The sequence below is a fragment of the Anopheles merus genome, chromosome 3R (assembly GCF_017562075.2).
Source record: "Anopheles merus strain MAF chromosome 3R, AmerM5.1, whole genome shotgun sequence".
Taxonomy (NCBI): Eukaryota; Metazoa; Arthropoda; class Insecta; order Diptera; family Culicidae; genus Anopheles; species Anopheles merus.
Genome location: NC_054084.1, coordinates 19,396,802 through 19,423,908, shown reverse-complemented (window position 1 = coordinate 19,423,908; position 27,107 = coordinate 19,396,802). Strand labels below are relative to the sequence as shown.

The 27,107-nt window shown below is 46.3% G+C and overlaps 1 protein-coding gene across 7 annotated transcripts in view; it reads left to right on the top strand.

Annotated features, from left to right (window-relative positions):
- Window positions 1–27,107, top strand: part of LOC121595242 (cGMP-dependent protein kinase, isozyme 2 forms cD4/T1/T3A/T3B) — a 128,115-nt gene that overhangs the window by 64,327 nt on the left and 36,681 nt on the right. For 4 of the 7 annotated variants that reach the window (XM_041919050.1, XM_041919047.1, XM_041919048.1 and 1 more), the window contains exon 4: window positions 12,005–12,171. In XM_041919050.1, coding sequence (XP_041774984.1) covers window positions 12,005–12,171 — 167 coding nt within the window. Of the gene's footprint in view, window positions 1–5,796; window positions 7,080–7,159; window positions 7,357–12,004; window positions 12,172–17,083; window positions 17,530–22,767; window positions 24,806–27,107 lie in introns of those variants that run through there. The other 3 variants (XM_041919051.1, XM_041919046.1, XM_041919045.1) reach the window with 3 other exon arrangements.

The window sequence follows — 27,107 nt, the reverse complement described above, 5'->3', positions numbered from 1 at the left end:
GTCCAGCTTTCGTGGACGGAAAGATTTTCCGTCTTTTGACAGCCGAAAGAAGGAATGGAATGCATGCCGTGTAGTGTACTCACAGACATCGCATCCGTTACCCCCGTGGTGGTGTTGCTGTTCATGACAGTGAACGGTCAGTGTTGCCAAAAATGGCCGTTTCAAGTGCTGTGGTGGCCGCCCTTCACTTTGTGCACACATTGGTGATGGACAGCGATCGATGCAAAAATGGACATATTTTGCTACCGATCGGTGGCATGATTGCCGGCTTGGACACACACGCGATAGCTGGTGAGCGAGGTGTTTTTTTTTTGGGCCATTCTTTGTGGGATTTTCCTGGTCGCGGGATTTGGTCAGTTGAAGGTTGCGGGTGGCTTGCCACCCGTTGCTTTTTTGGTGTGATCAATTACAACGGAAACACAGTGCAACCTGTCGTGTCAAGAAAAAGGAAAATGATCAGTAAGGTTTGATTTATTGTTCTCTTCTTCGGTATTTTTCCTCGTAATTTTTATTATCCTCGTTTATGTGGTGTTTTGATCTTTTTTATCCATCTTGTTGCTTATTCTCGTTTTCTTTTTAATTTTACCCTATGCACCTATGCATCAATTACTTTTTCTTAATCTCTTTGGCTTCTTTATTTCTTCAAAAAGGCTTTATCGATATATTTTATTATGTTTTCACTTCTTTCTAATTTTCTTCCTTGTGAAAATCGACCATTATGAGCTACTAATTGATTTTGTTCTATTTAATACTTATTATATTAGTTACGATTGATCTTATGCTCAATGCTTAAAACTTGATAAATCTATTTTAAATAGTTTAAATTAATCACTGCTCTCGTTTTTGCTCTGCCGTATCCGTTCCTTTTCCATCATCATCAGCATTTATCATCATCTCACATGAATTATGGCTACTTAACATTACTCGTTCCTGGCACCACGATCGTGGCGCACTCTAACAAATGTCTAGCCTAGCTCTGTTTTCATAACACCAAATCCACGACCCACCGACCTGCTGCCGTGTTGCCCGCCGATAGATCAACCACCTAAACCTATCACGACACCAAATGGGCATCACTCTTTCCAACCAGCTGTGTGTGCCGCAGCCAAAAAACACACACGCAACGCGAACGCATTTTTCAACCCGTTTCATGACGCGTACAAGAGAATATAAATAAATCCGCACGAAGCTGCCCTTCCGCCCTGAATTTGCGACTACCTTTAGTATTCGCTAGTGCTACCGCCCTTTAGTAGCGATGGGAGCAGATCTTACACGCATCTAATGCCGCACATCTCATCACCCAACCACTCGCCCCACGACTCGCGGTAAAAGCACAGACCGGCCGGCGTGTTTTGGCGCACCCCGAACCCCGCTGGCTTGCGTGCGTATGCCGGCGAGCGGGCAAGATGTGATGTTTATTTTCGTTTTGCGATCGAAAGTGAAATTTCGCTGTTTGGTGGCCGGCTGTGCTGTTTACTGAGCGCAGTTTTTTTTTTCGCCTTTTCCGATAGAATTGGTTCTTTCGGGGGTTTAAACGCTAAAACAACAATTTGTTTACATGCGACCGGTTGGTGAGCTGCTACGCTGTGGTTAGAGTAGAATTCTTGGTTAGAAAATCCTCGTCGTGGTTTTGCGTATTTTAATAACATAAAATGTAGAAGAACATCTCTCTTCGTGATGCAAGTGTGCCTGCGCAAAGGGACAGAAATTAGGCTGAACAGATGATGATGATTAAATTTAATTTGGCTGTGCGTCTAGCGACCGTTCTACTGACGGCTGTTTGTCGTGTAATTTATTCGGGAAACGTGTGGCCCCGGCTCCGTACAGCAAGATGATGCATCGAAAATGCAATCTTGGTTTGCAGATCTGCACAGTATATGTGTGCACCATGTGAAGCCCATAAAATACGGCAGCGTTCGTTGACATGCGACAAATTTTACTAACTCAACGGTGCACCAATGGTGCGATGCAGATTTTCCTCCTGTTTTTTTGCTGCTTCCTTGCATTCCTTCACTGGTCGCTCAACCCTGTTGACTTGGGCCAACCTTAATTCGGGTACAGCCGATGACAAGCCGGTATGATTTATGTTTCCGACCATCGCTGGAGAACGTGTTTTATTTAATTTCGCTGCCCGCGCTCGTTTTCGGTGTGTGGCTTAGTAATTGAGCGGACTCATTGAAAGACTCGTTTTCTGGAGCAACTCTCTGAAGTAAAGCGCAGCGGCGCGCGGTACGGCGGTCGGCATTGCGATAAGCAGTAAATTGTAGCAATTTGTTTTTTGGGTTTGTTTTTTTTTTCTCTCGGAGTCTTTATTACGTCAAAGAGGTGAGCGGGAGCCGACATACGGTGAAATGAAAAATGTTCCCTGTCCGCGCCTATAATTAGAGCTATCCATCAGCAGCCGAAAATTTGCATGCGCTTTAACGTACCGCGGTACTGATGGGATGGAACTGCGAATTTGTAATGCACATTGCTTGTATCATTGCGCGATAGTTTGGAAGTTTAATGTGTGCACAGTTTAATTAGCTCGTGACGTTTTAAGATGGGTTTGAGAAGTAATTAATTGCTATTGAACATTTTATATTCTTGGAATTGTGAATAGAATAAAATAGAATATAGAATGGAGAATAGAATATAGTTGATGTTTGAAATATCGACAAATAATGTAAACAAATGCAAAAGCCACGACGATGTTTAACTGTGACTAAATTTTGTTTTGTTTTTGAGACCATTACCAGGGGTAATTATTTTCAGAAACAGAAAGACCCAAGTGAAAGTGATGTAAAAACATAAATGCTCCTAATTGACAGTCATTGGAAATTAAAATACTTCAAAATGAAAGCCAGCCCCTCATCGTTCAGTCCAAAACAATGAGCTTGCACTGTGTGTGCCAATGAAGACATTGCGCCTGATTGGCACAACACAACCCTTTGCCACTCTTGTCTGCTGCCGTCTGATATGCAGATCGCCGAACGACGGCATGTAGACGCCAACAGCAGCAGCAGAGCCTCTACACAGCACTCGATTCCGATCGAAACGACTGTAGGACTGAATCGACTGAACGCATTTATTATTCGCAGTTTTGACGCATGCCTGTCACTCCTCGAGCCTTCCGCCGCTGTTGACTGCAAGCAACCGATTGGTGATTGACGTACGGCGGCGTGGAAAACTGTCTGTGGCTCACGATCTCGGCCTGACGCGCACTCCGCATCCCGCTAGCACCGGGTGGACAGTTGAACGATCGATAATTTGCTCGCGTCATCGATGGGGCACTTTTATTAGGTAGATTGAATCACACGAATCTCTGCAGAAAATTGAAACAACATGAGAGAGCGATCCAACCGTCAATCATGCGTTTCCGAGGCAGAGATTGAACGTTGACATGGACGTCTAGACGTCTGGGGCTGTGTGGTTGCTAATCGAATGATAAGTTTCAATTAGCAAACGACTAATGAAATAACAAATCAAGTTGGTCTGATACCATCACAAAACTCGTCACGTTCGAAGAAATGAGAGCACATTTTCCATTAAAAATCATACTTTACTCTCCTGTGTTTCGAGCAGCATCTCACCAAAACGGGCAATCCATATCCAAACATACTCGAAATTGGACGCTCCGTATGCAGCTGCAAGGTACAGCAAAACCTCAATCGATCCTTTCTCTCGGGGCTCTGAAATTTAATAGGATTATTGAACGACCACCGCCTGAGGTTAATTATCGTAAAGTTGGACGAAAAATTGATCCGCTCGAAGCATTGTCTCGTTGTCCGGGATTGGTTTCTAGCTCGAAATCGTACCAAATAAGATGCAAATTTATTACAACCCACCCGCGGGACTTGGCGAGATCGGTTGCCAATTTAGTACTTCGTGCACTCGTGCCCAAAACGGTGGTGTGATGTTTGAACCAGCAAAACCAGCAAAGTTGAAGAGCACCTGAAGGTCCTTTTTGGGGTAGGTTGCGCGCTTAAAACGTACAAAAACCTGAGCAAACAACAAGAAGAAAAGCAAAAAATCATTCCCACTACTTTGGCGTTATTAATATTACTTTTCTTGCACGAGGTCCACACCGTGCCGCCGTGGAGCGATTGATTTGTGGAGTATCATTTTTTATGCCTTCTTTGTGTCAAAGCCCTGACAGCCGAAAAGGAGAGAAGCGAAAGTAAATCGTGTGTGCGGCAGCCAGTAGACCCGCCTTTCGCGTCGGGCGTGGGTTTATTTTGCGCAGTGCTGCCTTAAAGCTGCTGGGAACGATATTTCGGCCTAAGGGTTATAATTGAACTGGATTGGACTCTCGAGCAGCACAAAACATTCGCCACTGGGTGTCTCTGCCGTAGCCGGTTCGTAAACGTGCGAATTGACTGTTTGTTTGCCTCATTAAGATGTGTTCTCCTGACGAACCGCTTCTACAACAACAAAAAAAGGCTTTAGTAGAGCAGTGCCTCACCGTGTCGCCGCTATTCGGACGGGGAAGGGCAGATGGTGATTATAGTATGCTGTAATGATCGTGATCATACGTTTGTAGCTATACATCATGGACACGGCTGGAGATACCGATGCCCATTGTTTGAATTCAATTAAGATCCTTAACGAGCCATCGTTTACCACCTACCGAGTGAGCAATGTGTTGCCCGAAGAACGGTGTTGCCCGGTTTTTCGGGGGCAAAATGTGAAGTATGTTGTAGCAGAAAAAGGAGCAAGGTAACCTGTTATTTTTTGGAAAGCGAAAAACAAAACGAACCATGTAATTCATTAAATTACTTTCGGATATTTTCGCGTACTTGCAGCAAGGTGCGGTACTGGATCGTTATCTTGCTATTGTAGTACACTGATTTTCTTGGATAATTATTGCGGTTTTCTTTTTTATGATAAAGTTTTATGGAATAAAATCCTTAATCCCGTAAGATAAGACAGTTTGATTGGATCTTTGTGCTTGATACTGATATCTGTATTGATCTCTGGTATAATTCCTTCGATTATACTACTTGTTTACCCAATTTCCATTTTTAAATGACCTCAAGGTCCATTAAAATGCCTAGTTTTTATTTCTGCTTAATGTACTACAAAAGTCACTCAATTCAAACTACTTCATAAAAACTCCGTCCAACCAGAGGACCTTGTCGAGCAACTCCACACAAACGTGGAAGCGTTCAGCGATCGTTCCTAGAGTTTTGTGTGTGATCATTAAAATTTAACGAACTCTACCGATCGAACCCACCTTACCTTACTCTGGGAAGGGAACAGATAGGCACCTACTAGAAAACCGGACCATAAACGTGCCTTGCCATGGCACGGTTTTCATCGAAACGGAAAGTGATTTTTTCGAGCGGCTGGCAAAGCGGCCATTTTATTAGCATTTTCCGGCGGTGAAAATTCACACTAGAGTGATTCAAACGGTGCGTGTTGCGTGTGTGTACTACTTCAAACGATTAACACGAATAAGTAGCGTGTAAAACAGGAACAGGGGTTTGATCGAGTGGTGAAGCTGAAGAGGGAAATAAAACCAGCTTCGAATTGGAAACAATTCTCCATGCCATTTAATGGCGTGTTACTATCGAAACAGTAGCCTTCGGAAGTCAATTTGTTAGTCAATTATCATCGTATAACAAGGCAGAAAAGCGGAGAATGAAAGAAACCAACAGTCCAGGGTTCGATCGTAAAATGCGAAAAGTTAACCAACAAATTAGTCTTCAATGATCCACAACGCCACAGCAAAGTCGGCAACGATAGAGGGAGCTATAGAGAATGTAAAAAACGTGTCACCTTTAAGACAACATCTAACCTCAGTTATGTCTTTAGCTATTTCTCCATCAAGTCTCAACTACGCGGTGTGATGTAAAGTGTGAAACGTACAAAGACAAACATCGAGCTCGCCCATTAAAGTGTCATCAAACGACGAACATCAAGTGTGTGCCTGTGTGTGACTTAACCAGGTGTTTACAAGCTGCTTAAACCCGATCTTTTAATGCCACCGGGCATAATGTTGCAACAGCAACCACTTCAGTGAAACCCTGGGACTCGCGTGTGTTCAGTGCCCGCAAACCAATTACGGTTCCAAAACCAGCGACCAGGTCGTCGGTGCATGTGAGTGAGCCAGGTTCAAAATGTCCTTACCTCACTCGATCGTTACCGCTGTGCTGATCGTGGTTGAGTAGCTAAGTGCGCGTGTGTTTGTGTGGTTCGACGACGGAACATCTTCATCGGGAATTTCTGTGACAGCCGTGGAATTCTTGTCCAGTTTATTAAGGAGTGTTGAAAGAAGAATTCAAAGGTTACGCTCCAAACGTGAGTGCTTGTGTGCGTGTGGTGTATAACATCTTTGAACTCGTCGGGAATAATACCAGTGGTCCCAGAGTAGCGAGGTTGGAGTTCGCAAGGACAAAGTGAACGCATTCTTGTACACCTGTTTTGGACATCATTCCAGAAACTCTGGAATCGGAAGATATCGCTTGGAATTCCGGTGACAATCAAAAATGTCATCGTCCAAGCCGCCGACGATGAAGTCGGCCCTACACGGAGGCATTTTGGGCGGCAAGAGCAATGGCAAAAATGGCAACGCCGGCAATGGCAGCGGTGCCGAGGGTCGACCAGTGCCCGCCGGTGGCACGCTCGGACTCAGTGCCGCCGGCTGCAAGTACGACCGAACCATCGAGGATACGGTGGTGGCGCTGCGCCGCGAGCTGCGCACCGTGTACGAAACGCTGCGCGAACAGAACGAGAAGCTGGTAGATCTGGAGAAGGATGTGCGTGATCGGGACATCAGCATTCGCTACCTGAAGAACGAGTATCGCAAGCTGCAGGAGTACTATCGGAGCAACAAGAGCGACCTATCCGTGCCGCCCAACTTTAACCTGAACGGCAACAACAAGGAGAACGGCGGCGGCGGTGGTGGTACGGCGAACGTGGACGAACTGCTGCAGAAGCTGCAGCAGGAGCTGAAGGAGAAAGATCAGATGGTGCGCGAGTTAAATCAGAAGGTGATCCGACTGTCGAACAATCTGATCTTCGTGCAGAAGGAGTCGCTCAGCAAGGACGATCGGTTGGACGAGCTGCAGAATGAGATTGACAAGTTCCGGCAGGTGGTAAGTAGTAGTTGGTGGTAGGATGTGCTTGCGCCGGTATAGGGCAGCAATCAGTGACATCTTTTGCTGTGACATCTCAGGTTCGGCCAATCACGAAGGCGATGATCGAGAAGCGCTGCTCCGAGGACACGTTCGACAGCTGGTCACCGGGTGTGGAGAATACGCGCGTCCTGCCCGTCACCGAGACGCGCATCAAGCGGCAGGCCATCAGTGCGGAACCGTTGTCCTCGCTGGCCGGAATGCAAGGCGATCTCATCAAGATTCCCAAATCGTCACTGTAAGTGTTATGTGGGGGGGCTTATGCGGTGGTGCATGTGGTTTGTATCCCAGGAAACTGGAAATCTGCCTACCACATATACGCACTTCTACGTAGGCGATATTCACACGCTTCACAGCAGCGCAAAGGTGGTCTGGTGGTTAGCCTCCCTACGGGGGCCCCCGTAGCCCGATATCGTAGCGGAGTTCCGCGTGGATTTGTGACAGATCGAAGGATAGCACGAAAAAATGTAACCCCGGGTCGTCGGGTGTGTAACACCGCGCTACACATCGGCGTGGGCTGTGTTGGCCGGTGACATGTGTACACCGTTTTATTGCGTGTGAAACCACAGCTCTTGCTGTTGCCGGTGGTATCGTGTGTGCATTTGTTGAAGTTAAACTGGATTCCAGGTTGGGGAGAACTGTTGTGAACGCAAACGGAGTCCGGGAGAGGCATTAAAACCAGCTCGCAAGATCCTTCCAGCAAAAAGACTCGTTTTCCACTTTTCCACGTGAGATCAATCAATGTAACGAGCTGTACGTGCATTTAAAAAAGGATGCCCAAAGGGATGTGAAATCTTCCCCGCCCGACACCTCGGGCAACTAATGATCGGCAGTAGCAGTCGATCCGGCCGGCGATACAACAGGCTGTACCGTTCGCGTTTGCCACGTTTGCGTGCCCGCGGGCAGTTAATTAAAATGTTTACATTCCACCCCCGGTCGATGCGAAGTCCGTCGTCCGGCGTATCCGTCGCGCAAATTAAGCGGCATTAATTCTGTCACTGATTAGACCACCTTTGCCCTCGCCATCCTGCTGCGTGGTGGTGGGCACGCGTGAGCGACGAGGCGTGTTATGGGCTGTTGAGGCATGGTTTTTGCACATGCATCTGCGTTAGGTGCGTTTTTTGTACATCCACCCCAACGCAACGCTAAAGGCGAAAGGGTACCTAACAACAACAACTACACGTCCATTGGGTCGATGTACGCAGCTAATGTCAACCGTGTGTGTGTGTGTGTGTGTATGACTTGGCGAACCGTTTTCTAACGATGGGCCCGCATCGAAACGGCGGTGCTAATGCTAGATGAACGATTTAATTCAATCTAAATTACTGTCGCACCATTGATTAGAAATAATTCAATCCGACACGGCAACGGTGCCCGGCGCTGCAGGATTTAGTGGCTGGCACGGAGGTTGAGAAACTAGCGGTACCCGGTGTTACATTGTGTGTTTAACGATGGTTGCTTTGTGATCATTATGTTTGGTCTATTAAATAATTGAATAATTAATCATTTAATAACAGCGATGCAACTTTTAATCGAAAGGAGCGAACTTAACTGTTTCAAGGAGTAATGGCTACACAAGAAATGTAAAATAAACGAAACAGATTGTTATCGAGGCATCATCCATAAATTACGCAACGCTTAATGATTTTTTAAAACTAATATTGAATACTTCTTCAAAATGTTCAGTTGGAAGCAAACCATTACATTTAATAAGCTTCGGTTTATGAAATCCTTACATGTTTGGTTAGTTGCAAGTATTAATGATTTTTAATACAATTATGCTTGTTTTATTGTTGTATATTCATTGTTTTGCTTTATTCAAATCATTTCATCGCGAAAAGAACAGTTTGATGTTATGTATAGATTTTATTCCAGCAGAATGCTTCATTGAAAAGCGATCATGTAAACAACGTATATGGAAATATAGATACTATTTTCATCAATATCTGCTGTATATTAAATGTGGTTTGAAAGCTCACATTCTAACTAAAGTATATGTGGTTGTAATATAGTGATCGAAGGAATTGTTATTTTGCATTTATATTCTCGATTTGTTGACCATTCATGGGTATCAATAAATTATTCTATAAAAAGGAGAAAAAACTAAAATTTGCCATAACCGCATACATTACAAAGTTATTAAACATTTTGTTGATCTTTTTGCAAAATGTCATGATAATGCGCTCGTATGTTACAATATATTAAGATTTAAAGTCAATTATTCCTAGCTGTCATATATAGTAGCCATGGGACCCCAGGAAACATTACGGGCCATCATATATGGTAGACATGGCACTCAAAGTATTAACTACATTCTTTAATCTCATAATTATATACCAAAAAGCATTAAAACTCAAAAATGATGTGCCGGTACTGTTGAGCCAATCATTTTATACTATTGAAGATAATAAAATCATCGTCGTTTTTTCTAACGCATGACCAATCAAATTTAGTCTCCATATACCTAAGTAGGGATTTTGGATCATCTTGTGTTATGTTACCTAAAATGGTTTTCAACCACTTGTTTTCTCATTTGTAACAAAACATAACGCTAGAAGAAACTTTCACCTCTTATGAGAATGTTACGTAATTTATGGATAATCCCTTTGGAAAAAGTATTAAAAAATACCTCTGAATGTTGACCAATCAAAGTCTCTCGTCCTCAAGCTCAATCGCGTGCATTTTGCTCACAATTCACGTGCAATCCTTTATCATTTTGTCTCAATATGTCTTAATTTACCATTAATATGTTGAATGAAATGTTGGATTGTCATTCTATAGCCATCTTTTGACTAAATTCAACGCGACAAGGCCATTACGTCCACCAACATAAACACCGCGCGCATCGTTCCTCATTCATCTGCCCATAAACAATGTCGTTTCCAAAAATGGAGCGTTAAATAAAGGTATAAATCCAAACGTCGACCCCAAAACAAAACAAAAAAAAAGGTAAGCATTGAACCGCCGATCGCCTTGAATGGTGTGAGTAATCAGCTACTAATTACCTCATTAATAATTGTACTCACGTCACTTGGCACGGAGTGCCGCAAAGGTCGTCATAATTCATGCACCAACCAGCGCAAAACTCAACCCGCAGGCGCGGAGGCCACACTCCCCAAAAAGCGTCTAGTGTGTTAGCTTCGCCACGACACGAAGAAGAAGAAAATTCCCAGACAGCTGGGCCCGTGCCCAAGGCCCTGCAGGGCACAGCAAAAAAAAAGGAAGGTGTTCCATGTTTCGGGGTGTCATAGGTGTTGTAGAACGGTTCCTTTCAGCACGTGCCGTACCCAGTCTGTGGCATGTCTGCGGCCCACACACAACTCTCCCCACGGCGTTCATGGGAGGAATATGTTAGTACGCCCAGAAATCTATGGCCTGACATTTGCACTCCATGGGAACCTTTGCACGCCCATGCAGGGAGCACGATATCGACAGCACAGCAGCGTAGTGGTGCAGGCGGGCGGTAGATGTAACGCGAGGTTGCTCTAGTATCCTCACCCTCTAGCGGCACCAATCCTTTGGGCGAGATACCACTGTCAATACTCTCAGGCAGGTCTCATATAACCTCAAACCCACGGATATTGTGTACAGAGAAAAAAAGTGAACCATGTTCACCCATCAACCCACCTGGGTCCGTCATCGAACCAAAAACACTGACAAACACAAACGCCCGACCAGCTCGGCCAGCTATCGTGTGTGTGTGTGTGTGTTTGCTCTGGTTCTGGTTGGTCTTAAATTTTATGCCCTCAGCAGACCAGCAACAGTCATCGCTTGTCACCATTAAACAACCATGACAATTTCATTAACCACCATCGCATAAAGCTGACGTACGGGTCGGTACAATTTGACTACCCTGACGAGCTTACGATCATCCCACTAAAGGGAGAACCAGCCACTGGTCGGTCGGTCGGTGTACAGCCTATCCTCGCCCACCCTACAGAATGTAACAACGATCCATTTCGCTAAATGTTTTATGCGTTCGCTACTTTCGACAATAATCGTAAAAATTAATAACTTCGACATGGCGTGTGCGCGGGCGCAGAGGATACATTGTACCTGGCCCCAACGGTAGCTTTAGTAATGGTGAGACACTGGATGGATTTATTGTCCGGTTAGGGCAGTTGGGCGGGTGACAGTTTTCATTACCCTTTTGGCATGTGTAGGATGCAATGGGGTTCTATCGTGGCGGGTGGTTGATACAATGGCTGAACCGCTGCAGATTCATTTTTCAATTTAAATTCCTGTTTTATTGCACTTTTTCACAATATACGAAGTGTGAAATGAAGTGTGGTATTTGCAGTTTTTAATTAATAAATACATTGTTTCAGCTACTCATCCCAACAAAAAGGCACCCAAAAACTTGTGTTTTATTTTAAATTTTCGCATAATTCCAAAATACAAAAATACATGAAAACACAAAAATAAAAACATATTTACGTCTCATTTATTTGCATCGATCGATAAGTTAATTGCTACAAGCGGTGGAACCCTCCCCGGGGAGCTTTCGTCCCGCCGTAAAGTGCTCTTATTTGCGCGCATAGCAAACTCCACCGCCGCGCGATCGCGCGACCACACGTTGATTGATTATTGCAATCGCTAAAATGGACATTTGCACTTACCGACGCTAATTGTCTTTAGTGGGCGACCTTTTCGTGCCGTGCCGCACGTGTGCATAAGATTGCTGAGCATGATTACGTCCGTGTCTGTGTCTGATTTCAATTCGATCATCAATCGATCATCTTGACGCTATCGGCAGATGAAGGGTAACTTAGGGTAGCATAATTCGGGTGCTGCAAGGGGAGGTGATTTTTTGTTCGCCTCACTCGAGATGTAATTAACGATCGTGATTAATGAGTTTGTTTCCGGTCCGCTTGCATTACTTTTAGATCCCGTGAAATAATCAAATCTGCCATCTTGGATAACGATTTCATGAAGAACCTGGAAATGACACAGATACGCGAGATTGTCGACTGCATGTATCCGGTACAGTACGCGGCGGGCAGTCTGATCATAAAGGAAGGCGATGTGGGCAGTATTGTATATGTGATGGAAGGTAAGTTGAATTATCGTTTTTATATTTTTTTCGGTTTAAGTATTGGATTTAAAAATTTCAAAACCCCGGTCTGAAAGCAAGATATTGCATGTTTTTAATGTTCTAAATATTTAGAGTATTTTTATCCACATAAATTTTGTTTTATCATATCATGGTTGGAGTTTTATTCCTATAAATACGTAACGTTTTTGAACAAATCAGAAAATAATACCTTGAAACAGTATTATTTATTTAATTTTCTAAAATTGTATTTTTGTTTTTAAGAACCATGCCGAGAATGAAATAAAAATAGTTCCTTCAATCATAATGAACATTTAAACAATGTAAACCGTTCTGCTCTGTCCAATGCACAGCGCCATAGTGCGCCTGCATGGCGACGGTTTGCGGTGCATACCTTCAGGCGTATATCTCAAGTGAAATAGGCAAATTGTCGACTTTGTCGACCTTGATGCGATGATTTGTCGCCATTCGCTGCTCTTAAAACTTAAATTAATGTTTGAAGATATTCTTGCTTTTTTTGTTTCATTTCGTTGGATAAATGAATGTCAAATATTGTTCTAACTGTTTTGAATAGTTAAATACTACAGACAAATTTGATCTTTTGTTTTTTTTTTATTTGCTGAAGAATTAATGATTCATGATAAGACTTATGTCGTTTATGAATGACAACACCGCCATGCTTCATGTTCTTCCTGTACGGTGGAGAAAAGTTGAGATATTGGAACTCTTCAAGTAGCAAAAAAGTCATGGATGCATTTGTGCAACATCCGTTCCTGTCCGCATGCGTGACGGACGTTTGCATTGTCGTTCGCCGGCTACAATCGCGTCCGAACTTTTCGCACTCTCCAGTTCTCCAGCTTTTAGATACAAAGAAGCCTCCCAAGCACAACACCGCTGGGGTAGATTTTTCCCTCATTTTCACTTTCTACTCTCCGACGCCGGATACAACCGCGCAGCAGCATTAGCAGTTGTACTGACTTGATCGATGATCTTACCGCGCTCGCACACAGTCCGTCTCACGCAGTTGGGCTGTTGCGCTGCAAAGCAGAGTAGATTTTCGCATCGTGCTTAAAATATTACCCTGGCGTGCAGACCGCAGTGTTTGCTGCGAAGATGAATGGCGGCTGCCTTCACGATGACGACTTGTCGGCCGGCCGGCGAATGCGCTTTCGCTTTCAGATCAAATGACAATCGATGAATTATCTAACCATGCGGCGGGTGCGCGTCATGCGAGAAGCGTCCTGTTGGGAAGCGGCATTTACGAGGAAAGTAAATTGGCAAGAAATGTGCCTGCCATTCGCCGAGGAAAGTCCCGACCGACAGGAGAAATATGTTGATCAATTCGAAGCATTCATGGGCGCCATCGTCTTCGAGACGATCGTTTTGTGCCGTGTTTTCATCAGCGCGCAAAATCTTGCGTTGTTGGCGATTGGTGAGCAGATGATCGTTTCTATTTACCGTGTAATAACCGCAAACAGATGGGTTGTTTGTTTAGCGATATTTGTTGTGCAATTGAGTCGGTTCAATGAAAGTTAGCTCTTTTTTTACCGAGCAACAAATAAGTTTATTTGCAGTGTAAACAAGACTAGGAGCTTGTCGTGGCAATGCCTTCGAGAAACGGATTAGATGTATCAGACTTGTATTTATAACTTAATTTACAGCAAACAAACCTCGATTAGCCAACGGGCAGTAGTAGCAATCCATCGTCTGTCCTCCCCGACTGAACCTTAAAGCGCATGTATTAGAGGCGTGGTAAAACGTGGTAGTAAAATATGCGAAACGTCGGTTAAATAAATCAGATGAAAAATAACGAAACATGCGTTCGGCAAACGCCAATGCAAACAAATTAATCACACCGTCCCTTGTTTGTTGAGACAGGCAGCCGAGGGCAGTAAGCGGAAGTGAGTGGAACGGCGAAACGGCGAACCGAAACGCCTTTCCATAACCCCGCCTGGCCCGGAGTGTGCAACATAATAATTTAACGCTTCACTAACGATTCCAGCGATTCGGCGCGATGCAAACGACCGTGAGGCTTGTTTCAGGTGTCGGCACACTTCCGTTTCTTCCAAATGCCCTTTTTTCTCTCCCATTCTATCTTCGTTTGTACCCGGTCGTACGAACCCGGGTGGCGATGGTTTTTCATGAAAGCGATTCTAAAGAGATTGGAAAGCGAAACAGAACGGACCAGTTCGATTAGCACATGTTGCGATGAACGGTTTCCGGCGAAGAAGACACAATGGTCCCGTCTGGAGCTTAAGGGGGTAACTGTCTCCTGTTGGAAGAACAACATTCCACACCTGGTTTTGTTTATGTTTTCTACCAGTGCCCCTTTTCCTGAAGATCAATTAACAGTGTGTGTTACTCTTCTAGTGCGCACGCTTCCTGTTCGGCACGAAGTTGACGTAGGCGATCGGAACAACAGGCGCGATTGTTCTTGGTCATTCGTTAAAAACTCATTTCCAGGGCAGTGGAAGGTAGATCGTCCATTATCTGGATCTTGTAATTCTGTGCTCCCTCTTCTAGACGAATAGGTAGATAAAGCTATAAAAACCATCCAACACAAACTGTGTGATCTGCCCACTTGAATAGTCCTTGGATGTTCTGAACAATTCAAATCATCATGCCATGTCTAGGTGTTGCGTTTTTTAGTACCAACTTTTGAAGTTTGCAACCACCAATAACTCGCTCGTTAGTCGCGTCGTAGCCTTTCGTGTGGCTTCAAATTTGTTTACAGCTTTTCCAAGGCCACAGAAAAAAAACCCACCGTACATGACGGTGCGCCTATTCTACTGGGCACACCAAACACAGTTCGTGCGGGTCGACAATCGGACAGGCTAGCTCCAAAATCTGATCGCCTGATGTTGTCGCCACTTAGTGCAGTCATTGGACGGTATCTCGACTCCGCCCAGACATCATGCTCTAGCGGTAAAAGATTAACATGCTGACGTTTGCTGGAAGCTTGTTACAACCTTTGCCGATGAAGAACGGGGAGTCTCTGGGATGCCCTGCGGCATATGGTATAGGTGCGACCGGAATGTGATTCTACATTACAATGCTGCAAGATGACGTTGAGGTTGATCTGTCTCTAGATAGCGTAGCGCCTTTGGCAGTCAGTAAGGTTCGTTGTCAGGCTCCCCCGTTTGCGCTGATGTTTGCAGAGCTCGATCGTATAGTTTATGACACCCGACACCATCGATCTTGGAGCCGCTCATCTCATCTTGTTCAGACCTCGTCCCCGCACGGGTCGGATCTATTGCAAACCTGCACCAGACACCAGAACAATACCCAACCGGATTGTGGCATTGTGCTTGGGGTGGAGGTTTGCTTCGTGTGTCGACTTAAAAAACCCATTTCGGAGTGACGTACCGCTCACTCACTACTCACGGGTCACTCGAGGGCGAGATGATGTTGCAGCAAATGCCAGGGTTAAATATTGGGCAGACGCGCTAGACCGGATTCGAAGATGAAATAGTAGGTCCGTCCGATTCGATTGCCATTGTTTCCGAGTCTGTGTGCGGAGAGTCGACTCGATCACTCGGGTCCGCCGTTTTCGGCAATCGGCAATCGGGGATCTCGGTGTGTTCTCACGAGATTGCGATCGTACCGAAATAAAATCAACACAATGCAGTGCGGTATGGTGTCTTGTTTGTGACGAGGCGCACGTTTTTAAGGGCTGGGCTGAGATCGGCAGATGATCGCTTTATAAACGCGTGCAATATTCCAACCGTGTGCCCTCTAACATTTTAATTGAATGTAGGTTTTTGTTGGTATTGTGGTGCTAATTGTTTTATTAAATTAGGGCACCAGCTAGTCTAAAATGGAATTTAAATGTTCGGGAGAGAGCCGTTTTAGGGTGATTGGAGCTGTGGGAGTGGTTTTTGTACAGAATGAAATATCCTTTTTTCAAGGCGACGTTTCGTGATATTGGTACATCGGTTTAGATCAATTAAAATGATTTATGATCTTGGAGCTAATGTTTTGTTGTACCGTGACTACTCTACGTAATCTTTTTACTCAGAACTGCTGAAAAAAAAACAGTTATTTTTTTGAATATTTTAATATAGGTTTATAAAAGATTTATATTTGGTTTATAAAGGGTTTACTCAGTAGATACTCAGACTTTTAAGTAGATAATCAGACTGTAAAAGATAAGCTTGTATTTGCATTAAGCTTCTAGCTTAATGCAAATACAAAATGCAAATATAAGACCATTTAAACATTTAAAAACAATGTGATTTTAACGGGTTTTTTAGGGTAGGTTGCAATATTGCGAGAATAGAATGCCACGATTATAGCTCAAATTTAGCCAAGAATAAAAACTCGTGGTTGCGTGTTATTCACCTGTAAATAAACACCAACCACGTAAAAAAAATACTAACTATTAGTGTGTGGTTTATTGAAATGAATTGAAATAACTTACTTTTGTGTATGATTTTCAATATGGATGTTTACCCAAGAAATCAGAATGCTTCCATATTGCAACATAACAAGAGTTCCTTATCACCGGCTACTTAGTGCATGGCAAGTATGCGTATGAGATGGAGCAAGCTTTACTTTTCTCCGAGATCAGATCACTCTCTTCACGAACACGATCTTCAATCCAATCTGTTTACACAACACTCTCTCCGCAGTGCACGACAATGATCGTCAGTTCGCTCAAAGAGAGTTCGCAAAGCATAAACAACGGACCTTCCCATAGGAAAAACCTTCACGTCCAGCTGTTCGAGGCGCCACCGAAAAAAAAGCTCCCTCCAATCCCTCTCTTTTCTCTCTGCTTTCAAGTGCAAGAGAAATCGAAACGGCACCCCGATCGCGTACACACCGAAGCACAAAGAGGAGGCCCCAAAAGCACAACGCACAGCCAACGCTCTCGCAAGCAGCTTTCGTGCGGCCCGGGCACGACCAGGCCCGCTCAGTCACGTTTCGCGTTCCGACGGCAAAGCAACACGCGCGCGCGCACACGCCACACCGTCTAGAGGCCGTGCTGTGCTGTGTGTTTCGGGTTTCGAGTGGGGTTTTTTCGCGTGCGTTCCCAGTGCTGCACTGTTGTTTGTTTCTCCCTGCTGTGTACACATCGATTTTGCCGTCACCAGCAGCCTCTGTTGCTGTGCGTGTCACTTGCAAAGGGGGAAACACAGAAAGGAACCACGCGCGTACGGCCCGCGGTTGGATTGGCGCGGTTCGCGGATGCAAAGTTAAACGATCAATCGCAGCCACGATCACACGCACACGTGCGCTTTTGGTAGTGCGGTTTCTACAATTCCACGGTGTGGTTTCGATTTGTTTTGTTTTTTGTTTTTTGCTGTTTACGGTCCGTGCTGTATGTTATGTTGTGGGCGATTGTTTGTGTACGCTTCGGTAGGTGCAAGATCTCCCAGTGTGTGTGTGCGCGCGTCTTGTGATCTTTATTGCACAGAAAACAGGCGCCCATAGGGGCAGCTACAACAGCTACAACAGCTCCAAGGTCTGAAAGCTCAAGCGACGCGGGAGTACAATCTTGGGTGTTGAGGGTGATACGACGACCACCACCACCACTTCGAGAAGTCAACAAAAACCCGTTCTAGGCCTTCTATAGCCTCGCCCTGCAAGCAGCTTTGTTTGTATCGGGTGCTCTATGTGTGGATGTAGTGTAGTACTGTGTGCTTTGTGATGAATGTCCAAGTTAGTTCCTGACAGTCTGCAAAATCCCAATGCGATCCCAACTTGATCTATCGACCTCATGTATATTACATCAGACGTGAACGAAGAGTACGATCTTCAGATCAGATCCAAAGCGTGAAGAATACTCCGCAATATACTCGAGTGCGTGAAAGTGACATCGACACATCGAAAGTGTACCACCCCAAAGGAAAGTGACAGTGAAGGACATCGTTGACGTATGCAACGTCTTGGAGAGCCAATAATGCAAAACCAGCCACCCTTGCGGCATCGACAATCTCCAATCGATCGGATTATTCTGCAACTTCTTGAAGGCACGCTGCGCTGACTCGCTTTGCGGTCGAAGTCGAGTCGCTCGCTGCTGGTTGAAGTGTTTTCACTCACCCTGAGGGTGTAGAACACGGCTTCGGCTTGCATACACCACCCTTTCGAAACGAACTCTACCGGTCGCCACAGCCGCGCTTCTCGTTGTCGGGTAGGGTTTAGCGACCACATAAACCAGTCGACGACGACGACGCGCGTTTGCCAGTGAGATGAATTTCTTCGCCCGCTCATACGACCTTTACTGAAGCCGCGGCGTGTGTACGCTCTTTGGTCCCCAGACAAGGAAGTTTGCCAGTAATGTCATGCAGACGGGCGGGTTGAGCTGGAATAAATAACCGGTTAGCGAAAAAAATAAACCCGGCTAAGGGTGGGTGGAAGTCGATTTGGTTGTTCCGCATGTCTCTTGGAGCTTCTTGGAGTCCCCCTTCTCTCGCGGAGTAGTCATCTCCGCGTACGGGAAGGACGTTGGCGGGTCCTCAAACATTCCATCATTCTGTGTGAGCAACCAGTGTGTGAGTAAGCGAAGTCCCAAAGTCTTATGTCATCTTGCGAAATGAGCAATCGGTGTGCTTCATGTGCCCGCGGGCGCACTATGTGTCGCTTTGGTGACAACTCCTTTTCCTGAGGCCTTCTGAAGAACGAGTATGGAGGGGTTTTTCTTTGGCGTTTGTGTTGGGCTGCACTTTAAACATCAAACCCACCACCACACTGTTCCACTTTTTTCCGTTCACTCCGAAACGGTCGAAGGTAACGAGATTTTATGTTTCGCAGCGCAGCTTCTGGTGTGGTTCGAATGCAAAGCAACCGACACTTTGGAGCTCCGGTTTGTTGTAGGGCATTGTGTTGGGTGTGTGTGTGTGTGTTCTTATGGTGCACCGTCATGGTCAGTACTTCTGCAGTGTGCAGTAATTTACGTTACTTGCAGAGTGAGCGACATAGCAAACGAGAGAGTGAGAGTTGGTTCTGAACGGCTCAGTGTAGGGTGTTGGCTTCCCCTTCGAGTGGCCCTGACCACCCTCCGAATGCGTTGTGAATAATTAAACCTGTGCTCTGCGCTTTTGCGGTACCACAGTGTCCTTAAAAGATCATTTTGCGTGATTGTTTCGGTGCCGTACTTCCCCCGGGCCCGAAGAAAAACTGGAAAGGCACGTTCCAAGAGTGGTTTTGTTTGTGCAAAGATTTCAAGATATATGCAAACGAGCAAACTGTTTGAAGTCGTAAATTGGAAGCATTTTAAGCGCTCTTAGAAAGGAGCTTATAGAGTAGTCTAACTGGAGGGAAACTTGAAAGTCTATCGAATATACCAAAAAGCCTAATCCAAAGCAGGCCAATTTGAGGCGGATCAGTTTTGATTGGCGCATGGTGGCGATAGAGCAAAGGTGTGGTAGAGGCATCGCCACCGATACAGCACACTTCTTGCCCCGTCCATAACAGCCAACACAATTAACGAATGCTTGGAGCCACGGAGCACCTTCTAAAACCGTCCCAGGCAGTGGCCCGAATTGAGTCATCATCGTTCAAATTGAAAAGCCATTTGGTAATCGGTCTCAGATGATCAATCACCTTAACGAGCGCCCAAGAGGCCCCCATGTGCGATGAACCGGCGTAACACCTCCCGATAACTTCCTTATTGGGCTACGCCAAGTGACATCCACTGAAGGGATTGGGGTTCGGAGTTGAAAACTGTTTGGAGTTCCGTGTAGATTGGACGCTCCACATTACGCCAACTTCACATTGATTGCTTGAAACGAAAACATCAAGATATCCTGCAAATATTCCACAACAACTCTGTGGGGTTTTTTTTTCGGTAGCGTGATCATCAACGATCGAACAGCTCTCGAAGTATGCGAACACTATTGGAGGCCACATTCCTTTTGGGAAAAATCCGAAACCAACACATTTGCCCTTCTGTGGGCGAAATTTGCTGCGCGAAAATGTACTCCACCTCTCGTGCGCATCAGAAATCAGACCGCCGCGATGAATATCCGATGGCCAAGGAAAATGCCAAGTGAACGTGGAGGTTTGTTTGGAGGATGTTCTCCACCAAAGGAGGGGGCCCATTTTTGGCATACAAACACTGCTGGCATTCATCGTACGTCGCGTGACTGGGCGCGTTGCACTTGTTAGAGCCTTGCAGTGCGCGTGCTGGAATGTGTGATGTTCCGTTGAAGGGCTTCGGATTCTTGCAAGCGTATCGGGTGCGCGAGGGAGTGCCCGGAGTGTTCATCTGGTAATTGGACACGTAGACATGGCTTTAAATTAATTCCTCATGAATCGAAGGATGCACTCCCAGACGGATTTTTGCGTGTCGTCGTTGTCGGATGGGGGATGATACTCTCATCCAATTTGTGTTCGATTAAATTAAGCTAAACTACCGTGTAATGGATGTCCCACTTTGTTTTTTTTTTCGATAGAGAGAGTATGTAGAGTAGAACTGATAATGTATCTAATTTCCTCCCCTGGAAGGGTTGCATGAAGCGTACGTTGGTATGGAAAACAAATCCACTAGTAGTTTCGATGCACGTCGTCGCCGCTTCGGTTTGTTGACGGCTTGGGGCCGTTAATTAGTATAATGGTTGGTTATGCTGCTTGCTCTGGCCCTCTCGAATGGAATCGAATTTCACTTATCCACGTACGGAGGAGCCCTTGGCTTTGCCAAAGAAATGCAAAACACAGACAGGCGCAAAATCGATCAATTGCGCCCATTTTCGGCGAGTAATAGCTGCTGTTGTTTAACCTTTTTTTGTTGCTGCCTGGCGTATGTGCGTGCCCAATTTTGCAGCGTATTGTTTTTCGGTGCGGAATCGAACGCACGCTCCAGTAACCTATTTTGCGTGCAGGAAACTAAAGCAACGCGTCGAATGAAGCATCTCAATATAAAAAATCAAATCCTATGAACCGCGGTAGTTAAATTGTTTACAGTTCCGGGATTGGATGATACTTTGATGCCCAATGGCTCTCCAATAAATATGCCGCCTTTTTATAATCCTTTTATAAAAGGTTCCTTTTCCCTTTTGCGAACCTGATCAATCGTAACAAAAGAACGTTAGTATGCGAAAGCAAAACGGAATGCAAAAATAAATAAAATTATCCGTAAAATGAAATTTTAAACAACTCCATAATGCCTAAAAAACGATTCGATTTCGAGGCTCTTGTTACTAACGGAGGAAACTGGATTGAGAGCGTTTTGCTCTTCTACATGCCATGCCGGTCGCTGTTTCAGCTGACACGACTTTTGGGGTTGGCAATTTTAAGGTTCGCGCAACCGAGCTTGCCTCATGCGCTCACAAGCACACTCTCGGGGGGGACGGAGGACCTTGAAAACTCGTTCAGCCGAAGCGACCCGGGTAGTCGATGGAATCCGTACAAAAGCACACCGATCCAGGATGCACGATCGAAACACGGTGACGGCGAGACGAACGAACCGGTTCAAGGATCATGTGCGTCATGCCTCCAGACCGGAAAAATGGCGATTTCGTTGTCCACACGCGACAACGACGACGATGACGATGGTACGCGGCAGTATTTGGCAAGAAGAGAGGATCGTTCAACCCAATTAAGTAGCGACCAAAAACAAAACCAATGTACTTAGAAGCAAGGTTTATTGGAGCAGAAATCGAAACGATGAGTTTTTTTGCAGGAATTAGGGCTAGAATGGTTCCAATGAGTCATACTTGTTTGGTTTATGATGGGAATTCTTTAACAAAAACAAACCAACAAAACAACAAACAAACAAAATAGTATTGACATACTTTATTGTCTTACCTTCACAATTCAATCACGCCTCTCTCGCTTAAACAATACTCTTTAGCAACACTCAAAACGCCCCAGAACGAATTATACATTCCAAAACGAATGTCGGAGTGTCTTACACACCCCGAAAACACACGCCAAAAATCGATTTAATTTTTCATCTGTCTCCAGCACCACGGGCGAGTGTTTGTCAAGGTTATTTTGCTGATTGAAATATTTCGCCATTCCTTCGGATCAGATTGCGATGTCATGGCGGTGCGAGATCAACAACATGTTGACATTTTTCGACGCCAAATCTTTATTAGAGCTAGCTGGGTGAAGGCAGCCAAGCACTCATAGATTGGCATAGAAATGAAATCTTTGATTAGAGCCGCAGCTTGTCTACGGGGCACTTCAGGAGTTGTTGGTGGTATTTTCATTGTACTCTTGATTTAACCATTGAGACATTTGAGTTCGAAAACTCTCGCCATAGATGTTGCTCTCATCACGTTGATGCTGTTATCAGTGGTTCATCCGCGAAGTGTAACGTGACCCACTCCACACTCTAGCCCCCACTGACAGAGGCCCATCATTAATCCGGAAAGTCCGTAATCAGCAGAAATTCATTGAGGTTATAGCTCGGTGATCATTGGGTTTATACCGACCAAAACAATAAAAGACTGTCTGGCTACTCAGGAAAGGAAACACCCTTTCAGACCACGGCGTAGACGCAAACGGAGTCTCATCACGCTCACTCTGCTCTGAAGATTGTACTCCCTGACTCGCTCGTTGCACGTCGATTCCATGGACGGCATTGTAGAGGTGTGTGCCACAGTGTGTATTTATTTTTCTATTTCTCTCGCCTTCTGTGTGTGTGCGTAGCGTCGTAGCTGAAGCGTATCAAATAATATAATCATATTACATGTGACGACCAGAGCAGTGAATGGAGTGCTTGCTGCTGCCGCCTGTGGCCGTTGCTTGTTGGTGCGAGTGTGTACTCGACCCTCAACTCGGTAGATGCTGCGCTAGCGTGCGTCGTACGTCGGCGTGAAAGACATTATTGTGTGTACAGTTTGCAGTGTACAGGACCTACCCTGTGCCGAAAAGAGTCCAGAAAAGTGCTAGATTATTGGAGATCCCCAACATGAAAGGTGCTACGTAGTGAGGTTCTTGTGAAGTGTTTGTTGTTCCTATGAAGAGGATTGAATTGTGAGAAGATATACATATCTCACCTGGAGATACGGTTGTGTGTGCGTGTCTGTAAGGTTAAAAGTGCTAGCAATGAGGATCACCCATCATCCGGGCCGTGCGATTGACGCGAGTCTTTCGCTGGAGCAGCGCAGTGCGATGGGTGCCCTGTACGAGGCTAACTGGAACAAGGTACAGTCCAGCATGAACTCACTGATCGAGAGTCATCATGAGACGAGTCCGTATGACACAGTAGGTCAGGCTGCGAGTAGTAGACCGGTCAGCCAGCCTGCGCCATCCTATCGCATCTCAACAGTGACTGGATCTTCCGAAGATGATGAAGGCCTCCCGGACGAGGAGGAGCGTGACGCATTTCAGGAGAGCAGTGGCGCACTGAAGGCCCTAAATGGGTACCGTCCGGCCACGATAAGACGCGCCCGCCAGCGACAGTACCCAGAGTGGGACGAGTTGAAAGATCCGAAAGATGCTCCGGATGATCCAAGCGCCACCAAATATCATACCGTTCGTGGGGGACGGATGTTTGAAAATACTCACAAACCTCGACCAGCCTTGCGGGGGTCCAGCATGGCAGAGTTTGATGCAGGGCACTATGCAAACTTGCTCCCAGGGGAAGATCGTGCTCCCGCCGTACCGGCACGCAACGGAACGCTCAAACGTTCCAACACGGTAGCGGCCCAAATTCCAACCGCCCAGCAGCGAACGCTCGATCGACGGGAGCTGTTTCTGCGCCAGCAGCAACATCAGTACACTCCTCCACAGCAACCCTCGAAGAAGGAGCGCGTACGGCAGCAGAAACCGATCGACGAGTACTCGAATCATCTGCACCGCCCCCCGGTCAGTCACTACCCAGACCCGATGACGGATCTGGAGGGTAAGCTGCGATCAAGTGCGATCTGTGATAGTGCTACCGGTGGTGGTGGTGGTGGTGCACGGTACCGTGATAAGTCCAGCCCGGCCGACTATCGGCGCGGCAGCGATGACAGCGAGAGCAATCTCTCGATCGGTGATCGTATGACATCGTACCGGTCGGATAACGATCTCTGCTCACAGATCTATCGCGAGGGCAGCCGAAACGGGTCGCTCGCAAGTATACCGCGTGCAACGGCGACACTGTCGCGCAATCGCACGATCAAGGGCCGGCCTATCCTGGAAGACATCCCGGCGGATCTGTTGCCCCGGCTGGAACCGGAAAAGCCGAAACGCTCCTCGAGCAAGAAGGTTGGGTTTGGTAAGATGTTGTACAATACGATTTCCGCTGGTACGAAATTCCCGCGCACACTACTCAAGTCACACTTTGGAGGTGGAGCACGGGAAGGTGGCGATACGTCCGAGTATGATAGTGCGACGGGCTATCAGGATTCGCCACTGTCGTCGATGTCGTCGTCTTCGTCTGCCTCGTCCTCGCCACCATCATCCTCCAAGTCATCGTCGTTCAAGAAACTGTTCGGAGGGGCCGGCAGTAGTAGCAGCAATGGAAGTAGGAGTACCAGCAATAGCAGCACGGGTTCTGGAACAGTGCATCAGCAGCGCCGCCAGCAGCTTGGTGACGATTGCAGCGATGCGTACATTATTGCCACGCGACCAGCTAGTGGCGGGAAGTATCCCTCGCTGGTTCCGGTGCATACGTACGCACGGAAGCGTCGCACGGGCAATCTGATCGCCAACGAGCCCATCTACGGCAACGTGGAGGAGATCTACGCCAATCCCGACGGTGAGTTTGCACAATGTTCACGTTTTTCTACGATTCGTACACCGATGTCTATCCCCTAGATATATGGGGGAAGATGTATTTCTGACTGTGAACAACTAATTGATACATATATCCGCTTTATCTCTAAAGAGAGCAATTAGAGTAGTACCCATCGGCTTTGATCGTACTCTATCAACTGTCTTCCTCGTTTTTGCGCGCACAAACTTTCTTCTCCATCATCATCAGAGTAACTGCTTGATGTACGCCTGCCGTCACGATCCATAACCATTACAGTCTCACAAGGCACACTAGCCGGATGCACCGAAGGGCATCCTGCTGTGCAACGTTGTGCAGCCTGTTGTTTGTCATATGTTGTCTCTCTTCATGATTTTTAGGTGCAAAAAACCGGCCAAACAGTTTGCAAACACAGCAAACATCGACGACTCATAATAAGAGCCTGATGATGGTGCCGCTTTGAAAGGGGCTCCAGTCCCGATAACAATATATGATGACGATGGCGCTCGCGGGTTCCCTCTTTCTTCTCATCTCATCGCATCCAAGATGCATCAGCCCGTTTGTTGGCGAGGCAAAGATCGTGAAAACAACCTCTCCGCGCGTCCATCGGGATGCCGTAATGTATCCCAGGTACTTGCGGATAATGGCTCTCGCGATCTCCACCAGATGGGAGACCATTAGTCAGCAATGCAAACACTTAACGGTGGAGGTCCGGTTTTCATTCCCAGCGCAGTGTGTAGCGTTAGCGAATGGTGATGACTTATCGCGATACAGACACATACACTCTGGCGGTGGAAGTGACAGGAAGTTAAGGGAAACATTAGAATTTACTTAACACAAAGAAGTTGGAGGGAGAGAAATGTCTTTCGAGAGATACCTTTGGGCGATGATCTATGATGCGGTTTGAGAGATTATGAAAGGTTATGGTTGCGGTGAAACTTACCTGCAACCGGTACGTTCAAATCCCTTTTCTTGCACGTGTCACCTTTGGGCCTGCTGTTGCGAAGTGTATACATTCGGGCTTTGATTGGTCGTTGCCGAAACTATTAAATATCACTCAAAATCATATTTCAACCCTGTCGGTCCATTAGGCCGACTATTAGGCGCGATTGCTTCCTACGGTAGGTTTTTCGGTACGTTAAATCCGCATCCAATGGTGCTTTTATGTAAGGTGAGAAAATTACGATCCTCACCAGCACCCCGTGTGTTGGGTACTGATCTTGCAGGTTTCATTCGTGTCTGTAGGGGCGAAGAACCGTCCTAAAAGCGATTAAAACCCGTACCCAACACCATGTTGGGCGCACGATGCAGGGAACGTTTCACTTGCTTCCGTTCGTGTGCACCTCTGCGCCCACTGCCGGAACACCATTTACATGACCATTTATTGCGATTAACCGCGTCCAATGTTGCAAATAGATCGAATCCGGACACGCTGTTTTACCACCTTCCCCAGTGCGCGATGACGATTTTGTAACGCGGTGGCGCATGTGTATGTGTGTGAAATGCGTGGAACCAATCGGAAATGTTGTGATTCCAATCTCGCAGCAGACAGAACCACATGTGTGTTGCCGTTTTTGTTGCTCCGCTCGCTGCAACGGAAAACAAACGCGTCTGACATCTTCCCAAAACACAGCCGAAAATGGTAAACGAAAGTGACACCGTACCGGGCGGCAGGGAACTGACGGCCGTGCAGCATCACTTTCACTTTTGCTACATCTTCGATGGTCAATGCACACACAAACACACACGAACATACATACAACACATAGACACGCCGGCTAAGGAAGGCGCATCACAACCAGATCCCGTCTCGTGCAAATCGTGCCGCGCTTGTTAGTCCGTATGTATGCACGATGCAGCCCGGACGCATCAAGCCGTTGCCGTGGAGGATGATGCTACCGCAGCTGGGTTGAACTTTCGCCAAGATGATGGTCCTCCAACGTCTACCACCGTGTCATCAGCGCGTTCGTACGCAAAGTCGAGACGAGACACCGCCCCGTGTCGTCGTTCAAGGCGAGTCGCTTCCTTCCTTTAACCTTTCACTGCTGGAAAGCTACCTCGGGGTCTGCCTATTACGAGGGCGCACGCAAGATCTAATCGAACACACATCGTCCTCCGTGCTCGGTCGTTCGTCCGGCAATCGCGCATTCGTAATTAGCCAAATCCTCGCGCGAGATGACCACACCGTCGTGGTTGAATGTCAACGTGCTTCGTCGCCGAAGCGGATGAAGTGGGGGGTTTTTTTTGCGAAGAGGAGTAATACGAGAGGGACCCCTTGTTCTGAGACGTTTTAGATATGCTCATTTGA